Source organism: Condylostylus longicornis, unplaced genomic scaffold, assembly GCF_029603195.1.
Source record: "Condylostylus longicornis isolate FDR11 unplaced genomic scaffold, ASM2960319v2 ptg000016l, whole genome shotgun sequence".
NCBI lineage: Eukaryota > Metazoa > Arthropoda > Insecta > Diptera > Dolichopodidae > Condylostylus > Condylostylus longicornis.
The window spans coordinates 3861116-3879866 of NW_026577985.1; the positions used below are offsets into that span (position 1 = coordinate 3861116).

The 18751-nt window shown below is 27.4% G+C and overlaps 2 protein-coding genes across 3 annotated transcripts in view; one reads left to right on the forward strand and one right to left on the reverse strand.

Annotated features, from left to right (window-relative positions):
* Positions 1-18751, forward strand: part of LOC129605911 (homeobox protein 2) — a 115657-nt gene that overhangs the window by 74915 nt on the left and 21991 nt on the right. The window contains 1 exon segment of the mRNA XM_055515928.1: positions 7161-7220. Within this exon segment, the coding sequence (XP_055371903.1) occupies positions 7161-7220 (60 nt within the window).
* LOC129605910 (N-acetylgalactosaminyltransferase 6-like) lies at positions 10677-13226 on the reverse strand. 2 transcript variants are annotated; one of them, XM_055515927.1, is made up of 4 exons: positions 13145-13226; positions 12411-12987; positions 11584-12346; positions 10677-11524 (listed from the first exon to the last, which is right to left on the reverse strand). In XM_055515927.1, the coding sequence occupies exons 2-4, from the start codon at positions 12953-12955 to the stop codon at positions 10880-10882; spliced, it is 1953 nt and encodes a 650-aa protein (XP_055371902.1). In that variant the 5' UTR covers positions 12956-12987; positions 13145-13226; the 3' UTR covers positions 10677-10879. The 2 variants fall into 2 exon arrangements, with proteins under 2 accessions (XP_055371902.1, XP_055371901.1); XM_055515926.1 differs by having other exon boundaries at positions 13053-13192.

Consider the following 18751-nt stretch of genomic DNA (forward strand, 5'->3'; position numbering starts at 1 on the left):
TGCAAAAAAGTGCTAAGCAATTACGTAACAATTCTTAAAGTTGAAAAATATCTACCTTAAAAATTTTAATTACATCTTGGGTCTAACAGTCGAATATTGCTTGTAAAATAGCTGAATAATACCAGGTGGAAGGTATACTAATTTTAAATTTGTAGAGCAAACTCCATTTGGTGTGACATTTTGTTTATAATAGGGTTAGCATTTTTGCAATTTTAGATGACATTTTAATATTTTAGAAAAAATAAAAACTGTAGCACTAGTATTTAAAAAAAATTTCACTATGCCGCGCTAAATTATACGAGTATTAAATTTTTATTTTTTGAGCAAAATATTTATTTCAGTAAACTGTTTTTTTTTTTTTCATTTATACGATTTTCACTTAAATGCGTTTAGATTTATACCAAAAATAAAAGAAAAAGTTTTTGGGGACCGAAAAAAATTTCACTTAAACTTTGACTAAATTTTAAAAATTTAACTACTTATACCCGTATGAACGTATGTTCGAAGGGTATACTAAATTTGCCTCACAGTGTGTAACACTAAGAAATAATGCTGTGAGATATAGACTCAAGTGTATGTTTTTGATCAGCGTCAAATTCTGAGTTGATTTCGCTTTGTCTGTCTGTCTGTCTGTCCGTCCGTAAGTCCGTCCGTCCCAACGATAACTCAAAAACTAATTGAGCTAAGTTCACCAAATTTTCACAAATGATTTATTGTAGTAAGTTCCAAAACCCTATTGAAATTGGGGCACCGGTTTGGGTAACTGCCCTACAACTTCAAAATTTATTTGGCTATATCTTAGAAACTATAAAAACTGTGGTATTGAAATTTTGCACAAACGAATATATTAGAAGGGCCGATGTGTTTGATAAAATTCGTTAAAATTCTTGGCTCTTTCTGGTAGCTGCCATACAACTTCAATAGTAGTTTGGCACACACAGTATTTTGAAAAACACTGTACTGAAATTTTGCATAAATTAATATGGTAATATGGCAATTTAAAGTTATAGTCTGTCCCATAGTCAGTTATGGTATATTTATTCGCACATAGGACAATTCGTACGAGTATCACAGAATTAACAAGGTCAACTCTATTTTTCTCGTTTTATTTTTTATTTCGCTTTTTCGTTCACCTCTTATGAATTACTATTCTCATTGTTTTAACTACATGTGCAACTTTTCAGTAAAATTAGTGATATATTACATATAAAAATATATTACATTTCAACCTGGTATTATTATTATTACGACTAAATTTAGCATATTTTTGGAAGAGATATATTATTAATTGAGATATATATATATGGAGTTCAAAAAACATTTTTCTTGCTTAAAAATAGCTTTTTAAGAATATACATTTATTTTTTTCTCACCCAGTGAGTTAGAACGTGAGACACAGAATTGGCATCTCATCTACAATTTTGTCACCATACTTCGAAAAAATTTTGTAAGAATTCTCGCAGCAGCAGTTTATACAATTTATTGAGCAAATATAGAAAAAAATTTCAATTTAATTAAAACGTTTATGATATATATTAGGTTTAATATAAAAAAATTTATCTGAATAACAATGGCTTCCGAAGAAGAAAAATCAAAAAAATATTACTTAGTATGCATTATTTGCATTTAAAACTGTATTGTACCAAGTTAGGTATTAAACATTTTGAAATCTCGGCAACAAACGAGATTTCGTTCTTTTTCCAAGGGTTTTTCGCTATTTAATACAAAGTCCAATAATTTTATACTTTAAATTTAAAATAAGATTTTGCTTTAACCACAAATCACTTCCCATACAAAAACAAAAAAAAAGAAATTGCAAAAAAATCACTTACCTTTTCACCATTACTTAGTTCTTGAGAGGATCTGTAATGAGATTAAAATGCGACCCACTTTAAGAAAGTACGACAGATATGACAGTTTTGTTTTCAATTTTCATTCCACTTTTCTATTTCCCCTGTTTTTGTTTCTTTACTTTAAGATGAAATCTTTAATATGCCTCATAAAAAAGTCTCGATAGATAAACTTCCTTTTTATTAAATTCACATTATTCGTGACTTTTCTTCAAATTCTTGAATTTTTTTTTGAATTTATTATCATAAAAAAGTAAAATCAATAAATATAGTATTAATAAAAATAATTATGGAACTTTATTAAAATTATCTGTGATGGAAAATCGAAAATTAAATTACTAAATATAAAATCATATATAGAATATTAATGATAAAAAATTCCAATTATTCCCATTGTTTGAAAAATACATTCTAAGTTTAGTTAAACAAGTAAGAGTGCTTCAGTCGACCTTAACATGCTAATTAAATCTTTACCATTGTTCATTACAATCTGCTATGAAAGCTGTATGATAAATTTTCGAACATGTGGCTATAACCAACTGAGAATTTTCAGGTATTGGACTTGTAAAATTGCAGATATTTTAGACAACAAGTCTATTAAACATACGAAAAGTTATGCAAGAACTTCAATGTTGACATTGAAATTTGTAAAAAATTAACTTTAAGATTTGTAGGGACCGTCAGAGCTTGTGAGCCGGCTGAATAAAGTTGTCGCATTGTATAAAAGCTAGCATTTTAAATATTTAATATTAATTTTAAGTTTTGTATGACAGCTACCCGATCCTTTTAACCCATTTTTTCTTCTTTATAATTTCCAGAATAAATCTGACCACTAATAATTTCCAGCTTTAAAGAATTTCCGACAAAATTGGAGAGTTTCCGAAAAAATGTTGTTATATAGAGAAAAAATATTCTTACTAAAATGTAATTGTCTGCAAATGAAAAGAAAGCCTATCTCAGTTTCCTCACTTGAAAATTATCGAAATTTTTTGAAAACCTTAAACATTTAAGGAATATATTGTCAACTACATGTTCATATTTGTCGAAATGCCTTTTCGCATTTGAAGCTTAAAATACGTCTGGTGTGTAAATTTGAAGAATATATTCTTTTTTATGCATTGAAAAACCACATTATACACATTTGCATTTGTTTTGCTTTGGTCTATCATGCACCTGTACTCAGCAGTGACTATTTTAGCTTTTCATGCGACTACTGCATGCTAAAACTTCTTTCTATATTTGCAAAGAACTTTTTACACAATCTAAGTACATAAATATGTTCATATGCGTGCTTGTAGCCGTAGTTATATGTTGTGTTCAATTTAAACGAAAAATATTTTCGAGCTTTTTCTATATTGACCAACCTAACATTATTATTTTGGATTAAAATTTCCACATCTATTCATTTACACTTTGCAATTTCTGTGATATAAATGGTGTGGTTCTCCAATATTAAAATAATTTTTAATTAACAAAATCCATAAACAGAATTTGTTTTCATAATAATATATTATTATTCAAAATTGATGACATTTTCATCGTCTATCCCTCATTGTTATTAAAACAAAACCAAAGTTCATTAATTTCTATCAATATTTCGCAGAATATATTATCTTTTTAATACGCTTTCCCTTTATTTATTTTACAAAAAAGAAACAAAAAAAAATTTTTTGCACAAGGGTAATTTATTCAATATGCTTTAGGGTAATCCTGAATTCGATTATCAATTGTTATATACTCGTAATTCCAAAATTAAAAAGTTTCACTCTCAAACTCAAAATGTACTGCTGGAATTAATTCTCTGGCTTTATTAATTGAAAATACAAACTTACTTTTGAATGTCGTAATACATGCAAATCGTATAATCAAATCTTAAAATTCTCGATTTTGGTTCACCTTAACAAAACCAAACAAGTAAAATTTCACAAAATTGTTATTTTATTGCACATTAAGGTCAAAACTTACTGTTGCGTTGCAATTAAAAATAAATAGGAAACGATATCTATTTGTTTCAGTTCTTGTTAACTATTTGGAAATAGGATTCTTTTTAATAATATCGCCTTACAACGTTGCAGTAAGACCAGACTCAAATCAAGGTTCTTGTTCTATAGGAATTTTTTATTTAGAAAAGATATTTTTTTGTAGCTACATATACAAGTTTTGTTATAACAGAAATTAGATCATAGTTTGATTCAACTCATTAGATTGAAATAGCTACAAATTGTCGTAGTTTATATAATTTGCACTAAAATTAAATTATTTTGTTTTTTTGTATTCTATTTTGTTATTCAGTTTCAACTTATCACAAGTAGAAACAATTTACTAGTAATGAAACTGTTTTCTGATGAATTTCCTTTACTTTTTCTTTATGTTAATTTGACTGATTTTATATACGAGTATTGCTAAGAATTTTCAATAAATTTTTGCATAAATCAAAAACACTTTTTCTGACTTTTTTTTTCGTATTTGTTTTAATCAGAAAGTTTATTTAAAAGAATTTCAAACCCTCTTTAAACCATTTTCTTCAAACGTAAAAGAAAATGACTTACCTTACCATAACCGTAATTTTCATAAATAACAAAAATTTTAAATTTTGACTTCAAATAAAGAAAAGAAAGAAAAAAATAATTTTTGATTTTTCGTACTTCCTTTCTTTTGCATTCTTTTTCAATATTTCCGTCTGTATTGTTTTACCAAATTGAAATTCCGCCTTTTCAATTCCCTTGTTGTCATATTACGAATATATACATTTGTCATATAATATTTTGCACAGCTATCCAGTCTTACACAGAGTTAACGTATTAATAAGTAATGTAAATTTTCATATACAATGTTCCTAATGATTGGATAACTAAGCTTTACACAGATGTCAATTGTGTATTCAACCATTTTTATAAAACAAATTTTTGCTGTATGCCAGATTTTAGTCATGTGAGTAGTTGAAAAAGGGACTTTAAAAAAATAAACAGCTCTCTAACAAAACCTTCAAAAACTTTTATAAAACTAAAGTCAAAATATTAGATTGATAATATTTGGGTTCTATTTACGTTTTAAAACTACTCAAGAGTATTCATTTGTAGTTTGTAAATGGAACGGTCTTCGGTATATGTGCAAAACATAACCTTAACTTTTTTGCTATAACCATTTTTACATTCATTTTTGCAATTTAATAAAAAAAAGAGGACACTTAAAATATTAAAATTAAATGTCAAAATAGCTCCGTAAACACAAAATCCATCTGTTAGAGATTAGAAATACTATTTCCATCTACAGGAAAAAATATCGTAAAGGCAATGATCATCTACACATTTATCGGAGGTAGTGTAGTTGTTCTACTCATGATAGTTTGCGCACGTAAATGGAACGCAAATATTGTGTATTCATGGCATTTTGAAATAACTATTGATATTAGTTATAGTGATGAATCAATTCATTAGTAATCAACAGAAAAATTACTAATACATAATTAATTTGTTTGAGTTTTTTTAACACCAACAGGGTAAGGTTATCAACTTTAAAGCAAAAAATTATTTTGCAAAATTTTTCACAGCTCTACAAAATGAAAAAACAAAAATTATTTTTCTATAAAACCCAAACGTAGCAACTCTAATATTAAAGCATTAAATATTTTTAGTAAAGTTTTTCTACACACCATGAATAAATTTTGAATAAATTCTCAATTAACACAGGGTGTTTAATATAAGGTATTAATAATTTCAGGGATGATTTCAGAGCAGGCGGAGGGAGCGGGTAGATATACTCGTTTTCAAGCTACAGTCTGTTATTAAGTCTGTTATTAAGTTATGAGCATATAAAAATATGCAGGTGATTATGATTGCTTCTTATTTTTGGTCCTATAATAAATTTGATTCGAGCCATAGTTTTCGAGATAAAGCTCATAAGATTCAGAATTTTTGTTGTTTATTTTTAAATTTTTTTTTTAAAAAACTAGAATTTTCTTGAACATTTATGTTATTAGTTTGTTATGTTATCTCTCATCATTTTGCAAGTAAATATCCCGATTGTTATTGCTACTGTATTTTAATTATGGGTTTTATTGCACATATAGAATTACTTAGCGCGTATATTGATATTTTTTCTCCTGAATCCCGATTCTTAGTGAAACTGTATTAACCGCATTTTATGATTACAGATTTTATTATACCTGTTAAATTGAAAATATTTATTGTTATAATTGCTACTGTACTTGGTCATATGTTGTTTTATACATACTTAGCATAAAATACTTAGTGCGTTTTGAATTTTGTTATCCCTCCGCAATAAATTTAACAGCTATTTATGTACAGATAACAAAGTCCCACTATAGACCATACGAATAAAACGATTTTCAACCAAAAAGATGGATTATTCGAAGGAAAAATCAGCAGATATGCATTTAGTTTACCGATTTTGTAACGAAAGTACTATGGCCGTTATATCGATAGTGGCCGGTCTTATTCACACTCGCTTTATCATTTGTGCGATTTAGTTAATAAAACGTAACATACACTAAATATTTTTAGTTAAATATATTGCAAAATAAGGATTTTGTATGAAATGTATGAACTATGCATTTTTCCAATGTTTGTAAACACATTTAACACGTTTTACTGGGACAACTATGAAAAATAGGGGAAACTTTTTTGTACATTAGTTTTTAACTCTCATTATAACGCATCGAAAAAAAAAACCAACACAATTTTTCGAGATAATTTCAAGTTTCTTAAAAAAAAAAAAACAAAAATTCTGACATTCAGAACTTTTATCTTAAAACTATTACTCAAATAAAATTGATTGTAAGACCGAAAATAAAGAACAATTAATCCCTGTAAAGCAAAAGGCTTGTGCATTTTTGTAAAGGTTGTAAAGAAAATGAGTATATCTGCAAACCCCCTCATGAGATAGTTATATGAACCATACATTTCAAACTCATAAGGCACGTATTCTTATTCTGAAATGAATTTTAACTTAATATTATGATATTCGCATACCTGTGTATTTGGCATTGAAAAGTTCAGTTGACAAGGAAAACTACCAGAGGCTCCAAATTTCTGGAGTTTTCTTAAAAATCGTTCCTAAAAGATCTCACATTCCAAAAAATATCTTAGAATAATCTGAAAAGGAATTATCAAAGCTGGCCGGATAAACTCTACAATTTTTAGCACCATAATTAAAAATAAGTCCCGCAATTTCTCAAGCCTTTTATTAAATATTGATAAAACCGAATGAAGTAACTTTTTTACTTGTTTTTACTTAAACTATATTTTATTTCTAGCACTATGATAACTTTTTACTTTTTCTTTTTTTAAGCAATTCGACACAATGTGTAAAGCTGAGGTGGCCTTTTTTATTGCCAGAGCATTTATTAATGTAAGTATTTTCGAAAGCTATATTTAAACAAAAGTATTAATTAATACTCGTAATAATTACTGAAGAGAACCCAAATTTTATCATCTGAATTTGCAATCATACCCAATCTATGATCGAGTATTACTTTGTCATTGTTTTACTTGCGGAAAAAACTTTCGAATAGAGTTTTCGGAACAATTTATAAATTAGTGAATACAGTTTTTATAAATCAAGTAACTTTTGTACAGATATTAGAATTTAATTCTTGTTTCATTTTATATGCATATTTTGAATAACTTCAATCTTGTTCGACACGTCGAATAAGATTTGTTTTCATTTAAAACAAATTTTACAATCTTAATATTATTTTTGCATTAATACATATACGAATATATATGTACATATGTACAAATATTACCGTATGTATATATTTGTTCAAACAAAAAACAACTGTTTCAGAAAAGCTAATCTGCAGAAAACATCTGTTTCAAAACCATTAGGAGATTTTTAATACATTACGTGGGCACACATGTATAATTTACTTTGAGTAATTATTTAAAAAAAAAGTACTTTAAATTTGAGCTAACAAAAAATTTAACGTTAATATATGTATTTCATCAAAGTTAGTTTCAGTTCCATTATTTTTTACGTCACTCAATTCGAAGTTTTAACTATTGAAAATGGATGCCATTTTTACTCTGTGTTATAAACTCTCACTTTTTTCGCTTAACGTATAGAGTTGGGGGCATATTGAAAATTACAAAAGTGGCTAAAAAATTTATTGTTAAATTATTCTTTAATCACTACTTCCATTTAAAACAGTTATAATGATTTTAAGATTTGAAAACTAAAGTGCAAATAATTAGCCAACACGCTTTTGGTTAGATATAATCAATGTAGTTTTAAATACACTACTCGTAAACAAACAGGGAATTTCGGAAGGAAGAACATTAACTGTCAGTTTTCTGTTTTGATAAATATATATTTGAAAAGGCTCAATGGTTTAGCTAATATAAAACAATTAAAATTTTTATTGAAATATGGTAATTAGTTTTATATTAGTTATTTATTTTAAAAGTATAACACATGTATTATAAGCTATGTGATATTGCATTTAATTTTTATAGTGACTTGACCGGTTTGAACGTGAGATCCTTCGGTTAAAGGACCGATGCCATAACCCCTGCTCCATTTGTCACGTTTTTTTCTGAGAATATAAGTATGTTTGTAAAGAAATATAAAAATTTATATAGCAACAAAAAAGTTTGATTTCAATATTTATTTTGCAATCGTAATTATAAAACAGGCAGTTTTATTTTATAGCTAAAATTTTTGGGCTAGCACATTTTAATAAATTTACCAAGTTTCCAAATGAAAATTTTTTTTCATACACTTTAATTTTTCTCAGTATGTATCAACAGTTTTCAAACAGTAAATATTAAGCAATTTTTTTAATATTCGGGAATTTCACAATTCGAAATTTTACATCTGAACTTAAGTTAGAAGTATTTCAATTGCTTGAAATATAAAGCAAATTGTATTTTCAGTTGAACTTAGAATTTCCAAGATTAATCATGAACAAATTGTTAATAATCGGCATTTTGGCGTTACACAATTGGAATAATGTGAATGCATGTAAGAGAACTTAATATTGATATATAAAGCTTGATTTAATAATTATTACAAATATTCAGAATAAGTTTTTTTGTTCTAATATTTAAACAGATGTTGCTACTTGTACAATAAACATTCAAGATTTAACAATCAATCAACCTTTATTTGTTAAACCTGGAACTAATGAATTTCTGTTTCCAAATGGAAATCGTAAAATTCTATTGAATCCAGGTGAACAAATTCAACTTTATTGTGAAAGATCATTTAAAATTGATACAAAAATTCAAAATGTAATTTTAACTTGCGGTAAGGATGATATCAATAAATACCTTGAATGCAAAGATCGTAACATTGAGACAGCTCGTAATACAAATAAAAAATGCCAATATTTTCGTAATGATGCTTTTATATTAGAAATTGGTTTTGAAATTGCAACCAAATTCTATAAATTAATGGAAATCTGTTATAACAAAGCTGAGGAAAGATCAATATATTCAAAATATGAATTGGGTCCGTATAGTGGTGAATTTCAAATGAATGTTACAAGAGAGTTTTTTAAAGAAGGCGATTTTCATAAAAATTTCAATGTATCCCGTCTTTATTCAAAATATATACAAACAAAAACATTTGAAAAATCTCTAGGTATAAGATCAGCCAGTCAATATCTTCATGATAACAGTATTGCTCGTGGTCATTTAGCCGCAATGGCTGACTTTATTTATGCTCCACAACAATTGGCAACCTTCTATTACGTAAACGTAGCTCCACAATGGTATTCATTCAATTCATTTAATTGGGTTGCGTTGGAAAAGAATTTGAGGAAATTTGCTTCAAAACATAATGGAAATTTAGAAATTTACACTGGAACATATAGTACTATAGAATTATTGTCTGATTCTAATGATATGGTTCCAATATTTTTGTACAACGAAGGGCAGAAAAAAAAAATACCCATTCCAAAACTTTTTTATAAAATCATAATCGATAAAAATACAAATGATGGAATTGCTATAATTGGTGTTAATAATCCATTTGCTTCGATGGAAGAAATCGAAAAACATTACAAAATTTGTCCGGATATCCAAAATAAAATTAAATGGTTTAATTTAAATGTTCGTCAAGATTTAAAGTATGGTTATATGTACGCTTGCACTATACCAGAATTTGTAAAAACCGTACAATATATGAAATTTATTAAAGTTGCAGGTCTATTGCAAGCATAAAACATGAAAATTCACAATAGTGACATTGTTAATTTTAATACGAAGTTTACAAAAATAAATTCGTGTCGAGCATATAAAAAGCATTTTTCCAATTTTTTGATCATCTGCGTTATTTCATATATTTTTAAAAGGAGCAATTGTTTTTATAAAGCATGACTGTTTCTTTAATAACAGTCCGAAAAGTGTTAAGCAGTAGAATTTCAAAAATATTATCCGAAACCACAAAATAGAAAGGCTAAAGTTTAAGCTATTGGATTACCGAGTAAGGAAATCTGAGTCTGCATATAAAGCTTTTGTTCCGTTTGCCATGTATGTTAACTTTTAAAGATATTCAGGTCATTTTAATTTAAATGTAAAAAGAAAAACGTTGTGAAAGTAAAATTGTTTTCTAAAACTCTTACATTAAGTCGTTTAAAAAGTTTGTAATAATGTAAAGTTTTTAGCTGTTTAAAGCATTAAATAATATTTAGGACTGATATTCAAACAAAATTATATTTTTATATTTCTGTAAAATTCATTTAATATTTTGGAAATTTTTTCTTATTATACATATATACAGTAATTTAACGAGTACTTATAAACAAATTTATACATGCAACTACTCATTTCCTATCACATACATATTTCTAAAACACCCGTTATTACAATATCATGTTCATTGAATTTAAATAATACTGAATTAAAAAATGAAAATCTGAAATTCAACTGACAAGTTTTTGGTTTAGCACATTCATAAATCAATTTTTCCAAAATGTTTTTAAGATTTAAAAGTGAAAAGTGGCTCAAGACTATTTAACTTAATATTAATAATGTAGTTATGAATAACTTAATTTATAAATCTCCTTAATCTTTATCATAATTTTTTAGTGCAGTTAAATTTACGTAACCAATATTCCATTTCATATTTAAATTTAACTCATTACAATTATTCACATAAACTTTCATCACTTTTGGTGCAGCTTCTAAGCATCTTTTATTTCCACCATGTAAGAGCCACTTTGATTCAACATCATAATACCAAAGTTGATTACCACGTTGACCATGGCAGTCATATAGTACAACAGGAGAATTCTTACTTCCTTGTGAAACATCCAAACATGTAGTTCTATGCCGAAGACGTAAATCTTTATGCCAACTTAAAGCCCAATTTTGATTGAATTGAGGATTAACCAAATTTTGAGCACATGGGTATAGCCCAATTTCTTCATTTATTCCACCATTTAAAGTATCAAGGCATAAATTCGGATTGGAATCACTTTGAATTGCACCAAAAGCAAAATCTGGTGGTTCAACAGGAGGATATACCTTTGGCAAATCAAAGGCAATTTCCTCCATAAACCATTTAAATGACTTACATTTTAGTTTTGATCTAATAGCTTTTTGTTTTGTCAGATCACCAGCATCAATATTCTTGTAAAGTTCTGGATCTCGATCATAAAGGTATTTTGCATATTCGTCCATCCATACTTCAGCAACTCGCTTGTAATTCTAAAATAAATTAAAATTTAATTATTTATAAGTTAAAAACCAACTATACTTTCATATACCTTATGAAGAAAATCAGTGGTTCTCGCTCTTTTGAAGGCTGCAGGACCTCTATATATGTGACCAATACGTGAACAAGGTGCATCAAGCATCTCACCACCGCACATCCAAATTTTAAAACTAAGTTCGTATTGCTCGCCACCCCAAATATCTAAACCTTCATCATAACCTCCAAGTTCCCAAAAGAAGTCTCTTCCAATTGCAAACAATCCGCCAGCCATTATCGGACTCCTAAATGGTTTTGTTCGATCTACTAAATCTTCAGGTAACAATGGTAACCTTTTATAAAAAAATTGCCAATCAAACGCTCCTCTGGCACCTTCATCTTGAGCCCTATATTCAAAAGTAGTGTGATCTATTACGTCAATAAAGGGACATACACATGTTTTTGAATTTAGAGCAATTGGCTCTAATAAAGGAGGCAGCCAATTATAATTTGCTTCAATATGCGAATCTAAAAATATTAAAACATCTGCTGTTGCTTTTCTTGCGCCAGCTAACCTAGCCAAAATTAATCCACTACGTTCTTGAAGATGAATTACTCTAACTTTGGGCAAATTTTCTGCAACGTAATCATCTAGTTGTTTGCCTAAGAATTCTTTATCACTACAATCGTCTACTAAAATGATTTCTTTAATCAAATGAGAAGGAGCACGGTTTAAACAACTATAAACAGACCGTAGTAATGTACTCCAGTGTTCATTATAAAATGGAATAATGATACTAACAGTTGGCAAAGCTGCTAAATATTTTTTTGAATTACAACTAAAAAGTAAAATAATTGATAAAAACAGTGAATTCGATTTTTACAAATAGGAAAATTAAATACCTCTCGTAACGAATATCCGGTAAAGATCTATTCAATGAGATTTTATCGCTTAATAAACCATTGAAACCATTCTGACTAAATATTAATTTTTCATTTTCAGTTTCATATGACGGAAGTTGAGCTGATCTTCCTTGTTCTCCTATTCCGATTTTAAGTTTCTCTTGTTCCATATAATTTCTATCATGCCAATCTATTCGATCCTCACCATAATCCTCTTGAATTTGTAAATATTTCGCATTTTTGGCACTTTCAATGTTGTGAACAATAGGCGGAAGGTTTTGTTTTTCAAATTCTTCTTCTTCGGCGGTTCTTACTTTCATCTCTTCGTTCTGAATAAATTTTTGATTAACATTTTCAGCAAACTCTATCTGCGCTTCTTTTCTTCCAAGGATGTCGTTGAAATGCCATGTATCAGCTTTGAGTTTATCTTTATATGTCAATTCGTCATTTGGCAAAATCCAACTTGTTATAATTAAACCTATGGTTATAGCAATAAATGCGGCAATTAAAAGTTTCACTAGACACAGAGTCCCACGTGTTCGCATTTCGTTCAAAGTTATAAAATTTTATGAACTAACTAAAAAAAAATTAGTTTTTCAAATAATCAAAATTATTGTTAAAAATTTAGTTATTTTTTATTACATTAAGCATTTGAGCTACTTTTCTACAGAAAATATTCAAATATGCACATAATAATTGTTTTAAAAACCAATATATCAAAATATTTAACTTACGATCGTATCAAAAATAGTGATCGTTTTAACAAGCTCGTGAAAGCTTTAGCTACGTTTACTGACTGAATAGTCTTGCGAAATTCTTAATTACTAATGTTGTATTTCTAATCGCTAAAAGCAATGATAACGCGATGTTATCTTTTTTATTTTTTGTTTATTACCGACCGCATTACGTACAAAAAGGGAGGTGATGTGATGGCGCCACATTTCGGATGTCGAGTTTTCGGCGGAAACGCATTTCTGCATAGTAGGAAAGTGTAAATAAACTATTTTTAAAGACTGTCTGTCACTGTGAGTCTGCCGATCTGTTGGTATGTGTGTACGGTTGTATCTCAAGCTCGGCTGTACCGGTTTTGATGAAATTTTATATGCAGGCCAAGTTTACATTTTTGCATATGTAAAGAGAAATAATCAACCAATATCATTGAAATTTAATATTCGGAAACTGAACTGGGGTCCGATTTTACATTTTTTACCATATCCCACGGATAGGATTTCTTGAAATTTTATATTTGAGTTCTGGCTGTTACCGAAACTAGTAGGGGAACTTTTTAGGGAATTCGAGTGGCACAAAGCGAAATTCTACTAAGAGCCAAATTTACACTTTTTTAGGTAAGTTAATTAGAAACTTACAACTTCCTTAAAACTGAAGGAAGTCTTTAAAAGGCATTTTCATATTCTTCACGCTTTCACTAAACTAGGCAATACACATTGCGGTCGGTTATGTGCTGATCACATCAGTTTTTTTTTTTTGATAACTAAGATATTGAACACAAACACATCATATGTTCATATTTGTAAAGCCAAATATCTAATTTGTATAATAGAGAAATATGCGATAAGATATTTTTCCAATAACTTATTCGAAATTGGTGTTATTTTTGAAACGTTATTTCAAAAAACAAAAGTAGTTTTTAAGTTGTTAGTATATACTGGGCTTTTAAATTTTAAAATTTTGAAAAAGTATGTTAAGCATATTGATCAATTTACCCGTTAACTATCTAATTATCTACCCGTTTTTCTATCCAAAACGCATAATATCTTCAGTAAATTATAATGAAGTTGGGTTAAACCAATGGTTTGTAGAGTAACACTTTTTCCTTCGACATGTGAAAATGTAATCGAGCTATTAACATTTTAATTAAAAACAATCTAGCTTTTATGTTATTTAAGATAGTTTCATTCATATATAATATACATATATATATGTCTCAGATTGCACACATTTAGGATGAGGTAAAAAATAATATTAAAGGAGCCGTCAACATAACACGCGAATTTGAAGAGTAATTGCTTGAGTTAAGAAAAATATTTCTTATATTTTTTTATGGCATTGCATTTACAATTAACTTTTTGCATTTACAGAAATTTAGAAAAGCTTGCAGTTTCGAAAATAGAAGATTTGAAAAATTCGAATTTTCCAAATTTCAAGAATCGATATCTTAAGAAGGGAAAAAAATGTTCTGCTAACGAAAAGAATTTTTTATTAGTGTTTAAAAGCTGCTAGAATTTCAGACCCCTACAACTAAGAGTCTAGTAGAAAAACGTTATCAAAAATTAGAAAATAAGGGGTTTTAGATAACGGTTAGTTTTAGCCACCATTTTACTTTTTTAGTATTTATTTATGCTGTGCCGCGGTAGAAAAAACCGTACTACTTTTTTTCATTAACAAAATTTTAAAATATGTTTATGGTATCTTAAAATAAGTATCTATTGCCTATTGCCTCCCCTATAAAAGTTATAGCGCCTCAAAATCTTAAAAATCATATTTTTTAATATTATTGAATATTGTACCACATTCATACAAAATTTTAAATTCGGCAACCGCAGAAAAGGAAGTGGCATGCTTTTTCTACCATGGAACAGCATAGTTGAACTTAATTAAAATAAAAAAATGGAAGTTAACCATTATCTAGAGCCCATGTTTCTCCAGTTTTTGAGCTTTTTCTTCGTAAGTTTTTCTTCGTAGGAGTTTTAGCAGCAGTGGAAGCGCTTTAGAAACTAATAAATAGTTTATTTCATTAATAAACTATTTATTAGTTCCTAAAATTAGAATTTTCGGCGATTTATGTTTTCGAAACTTTAAGCTTTTCCAAACTCCTATAAAAACAGGTAGATAACTGCAAACGCTATGCCATCAAAAATGTAATTACTTTTTGTTTATTGTTTTTGTCATCTGGTATGATATTCATATTCTGGTAAATGAATGAAAGTACTTTTCATAATGAGTAGATTGATTTTAATTATGAACGGTATTTTCACTTGTTCAAGGGAAAAGTGCTACTTCATAAACCTTGGATTTTGATCCAAATTTATTTTTTGACTTTTTGAATATTCTACTACAAATTTTTACGATGTGTTCAATGTTTCATTGCAAGCTTTTTTAACGCGCTCTGACGGAGAAAGGTTTTCTTTTTCTTATTACAAGAACCATTAAAAAAAATTCGTCAGAGTTATCATAATAGGTTATTCTGCTTTATTGTGTTCATGAATAATAATAATATTTTTTATACGTGGTAATATAGTTCTAAATTTAGTATTATATACCATCGTTTAGAGAGTCAAATATGGGTAAAACATTTGTTCAGGAATCAAAGCTCGATGATTTGGAAGATACAGGTATTACTCTCGTGCTTTAGCTATAATTTCTGTCTTATCAGCTTATAAAGCTGCAGAAGTTTAAAATCAGACGTTTTTGAAGGGACTTATATAGGGTTCACAATTACCTATTACTTTATTGTATATTTTAAAAACTATCAATGTTTTATGAACTATTTTATTTTCATTGTTTTAATTTCCTTCATTTTGATAGTTTTATATGAAATTTTTTGAAACTTTAAAATTTGTTTTTATAAAATTCGTTCCTGACACTAAGTTTTAATTCATCAAACTAATACAAACAGTTATTTAGATAGTTATAAATCATCAAACGTTATCATGTCTTTTGTGGTCTAGAAGATGTAGCAAGTCATTCGTGTATATTAAAACTTTAAAGGACTTCATAAAAAAAAAATCACCTCAAACATTGTCGCTATTTTTGATTTTTAATAATTTTAAGTGCTATATTTTTCAATTATTAGTAGTTTTTAATCAAAAAAGCCATTCAAAAAAGAAGATGAAATTTTTATGAACCGACATTTTGGAAAAAAAAATGTGTGAGCTTTAAGTTTTTTATAGTAATGCAATTAATTTTAGAGAAAACTTTTTTACTGAGACCAAATTATAAACAAAGGTTTTACTCGTTTTGATAGATAATGTCGCGTTAACACTCACACACGAAACAAAATTATAGCCATAAAGCTAGAAAGTAAGAGTGCACACGTTTGCTCTTATCTTCTAACATTAATTGTGCACTTATTTTTAGAGAAATCGTATCAGACATTGCTATGAAAGCTGGTCAAAAATAGTTTCGTAAACAGTAAATTTAAAATTATTTGTGTGGACTTGTTTAAAAATGGAGAGATTCTTTCTACGATGATGGCTTATAACTTTTTACTGAGCAAATTTACAAATATTTGTAATAAGTATGCATTGCTTCTGGGTTACGTAATCTTAGACAAATTTATTAAACTATTAGCATTTTTTTTTTACTTTTATCAAATAGAAAAACATTTATTTCTTTTATTAAAGCAAAAAAAAATTTAAAAAAGTATTCCAAAAGTACGTGCTCCGACAATGATTATCACTATAAAGTACGACAGGCAAATAAGCACTGCAAAGTACTTTATAGTGATGATGCAGCTAAATCATTATAGTTTCAATGCTTACAAAAATTTCACTCTTATTTATTGCAAAAAATTTTACTCTTTGTTTTAATGGCAGATATAAGGAAATTTTCTTATCCGCATCAGAAATGGTTTAAATTTATTTAATGTGCAGGACCATGTAAGCAAATTAATTGTTTTGGGGGCCATGAGAGAAAAAAAAGTAGAGAAATATTGCTGTAAACTAAAATGTATAACATTCTTGAATCACTTTAGATATAAAAATTTGCTACAAAAAATTTAGTAAATTTCGATACATTTTTAAACAAATCATATGTTAAAAAATATTCCAAAATTAAATAATTAAACTTTTTCATTTTTTCCACCATTTTAATCAACCGTAAAAAATTATTCCCACCTATCATTGAAATACTTTTTACCTCAAATGCTGAAACCCATTATTTTATGTAAAAATTTAAAAATATTTTTAGTATAAAATTTCATCACTACGCTTACAAAACTTTCGACAATTAAAAATAATATAAAATTTCATTAAATACTGCGGTTTTTCTCAATACCCAAAAAAAATTTTTGATTTTGTGAGTTTACTTTTAATTTATTGCTAATTAATTACTAAAATACATAACGGATTGAAACTGCTTTATTATAAAGCAATTATAAAAATTAATTTTGTAAATTTTTGAAATTTCATGGACGCGGTTTACAACTACAAGTTTGTGTTATGGTAACTGCTAATTAAATTAAAAGATACGAATAAACATGTGTGTACATACATATGTCAGCACTACAAATCGAGAAAAAACTATTTAAAGTACTTATGAATTTAAAAAAAATTCTTTTGTATGTTCTAATATATCCGAATTGAAATGTATCTACACATTTTTAAATCATCATATTGAAATTGCAATGTCTCTGCAAAAAAAACTGTAAAAAGGTAATATGGACACTTGAGAAATATTTTTGATTAATAAAAGATAAATGAAAAATAAAACGAACTACGTTCCTATAGCACAGTCATCGATTTTGCAGAAATTGATTTTGAATAAGAATTAAATTCACATTTACAATTTGCAGCAATCTATGTAAGATTTAAGAACCATGTTTTTCAATGAGAATTATAAAACAATCAGTCATTTCAAATATCGTAAATCAATTTCCTATTTAAAATCTGGTGAGAAAAGACTTACATTAATTGTGATTGTAAAATATATCTATTTTCTTTTCTTTAGATTTTTTCACTTATTAATATTTAAAACACACAAGCAAAAAACAATGTCTTGTTACATTATGTAGCAAACAGATAATTCTAAAAAACCGCGCATTTTTCCCAAAACTTTGAAATTTCCATCAAAAATAATTCAAAGAAATAAAAATAATGACATTATTTACCGTGAATTTTTCATGAAATTTTCGGGGATACTTGTCATTTCTCTTTTATTAGAATTCAAAAGTTTCCAAAGCAACATATTAAATACAATAAAAATATTTTCTTGCAAAATTAATAAATAGAGGAAATTTTTAAAATATTTCACTACTTATTTCAAAGAGTTGTCTATGAACATGAATTTTATTACAAAAACTTTAAGAAATTTCAAAAGGTTTAATCAAAACTTTTTTTAGTTCCATATTTTTTATTCTATATGTCGTTTTTTTTTCACATTTAATTTTCCCTTAAAAGAAAAAACTATATTGTTCTCCGTATTTTTTATCCACTCTATTCATTACGTGATTCTTTTTTTTTTAATCCATATTCATATAATCTTCTACATCTTGATGCCAGCATAAAACTTACCGACTAAACAAAAAAAAATTTTATAATCTTGTATGAAATATAAAATAACTTGACTCTAATGCATATGCGTGTATATAAAACTTATATATG

What these genes read in the sequence shown, in the direction of transcription:
- LOC129605910 (XM_055515927.1), bottom strand. Translation starts at nt 12,955, where the DNA reads ATGCGAACACGTGGGACTCTGTGTCTAGTGAAACTTTTAATTGCCGCA. An exon ending in CCGGATATTCGTTACGAGAG is followed by an intron (nt 12,347 to 12,410) that starts GTATTTAATTTT and finishes TTTACTTTTTAG; the next exon opens with TTGTAATTCAAAAAAATATT. An exon ending in CCACTGATTTTCTTCATAAG is followed by an intron (nt 11,525 to 11,583) that starts GTATATGAAAGT and finishes AATTTATTTTAG; the next exon opens with AATTACAAGCGAGTTGCTGA.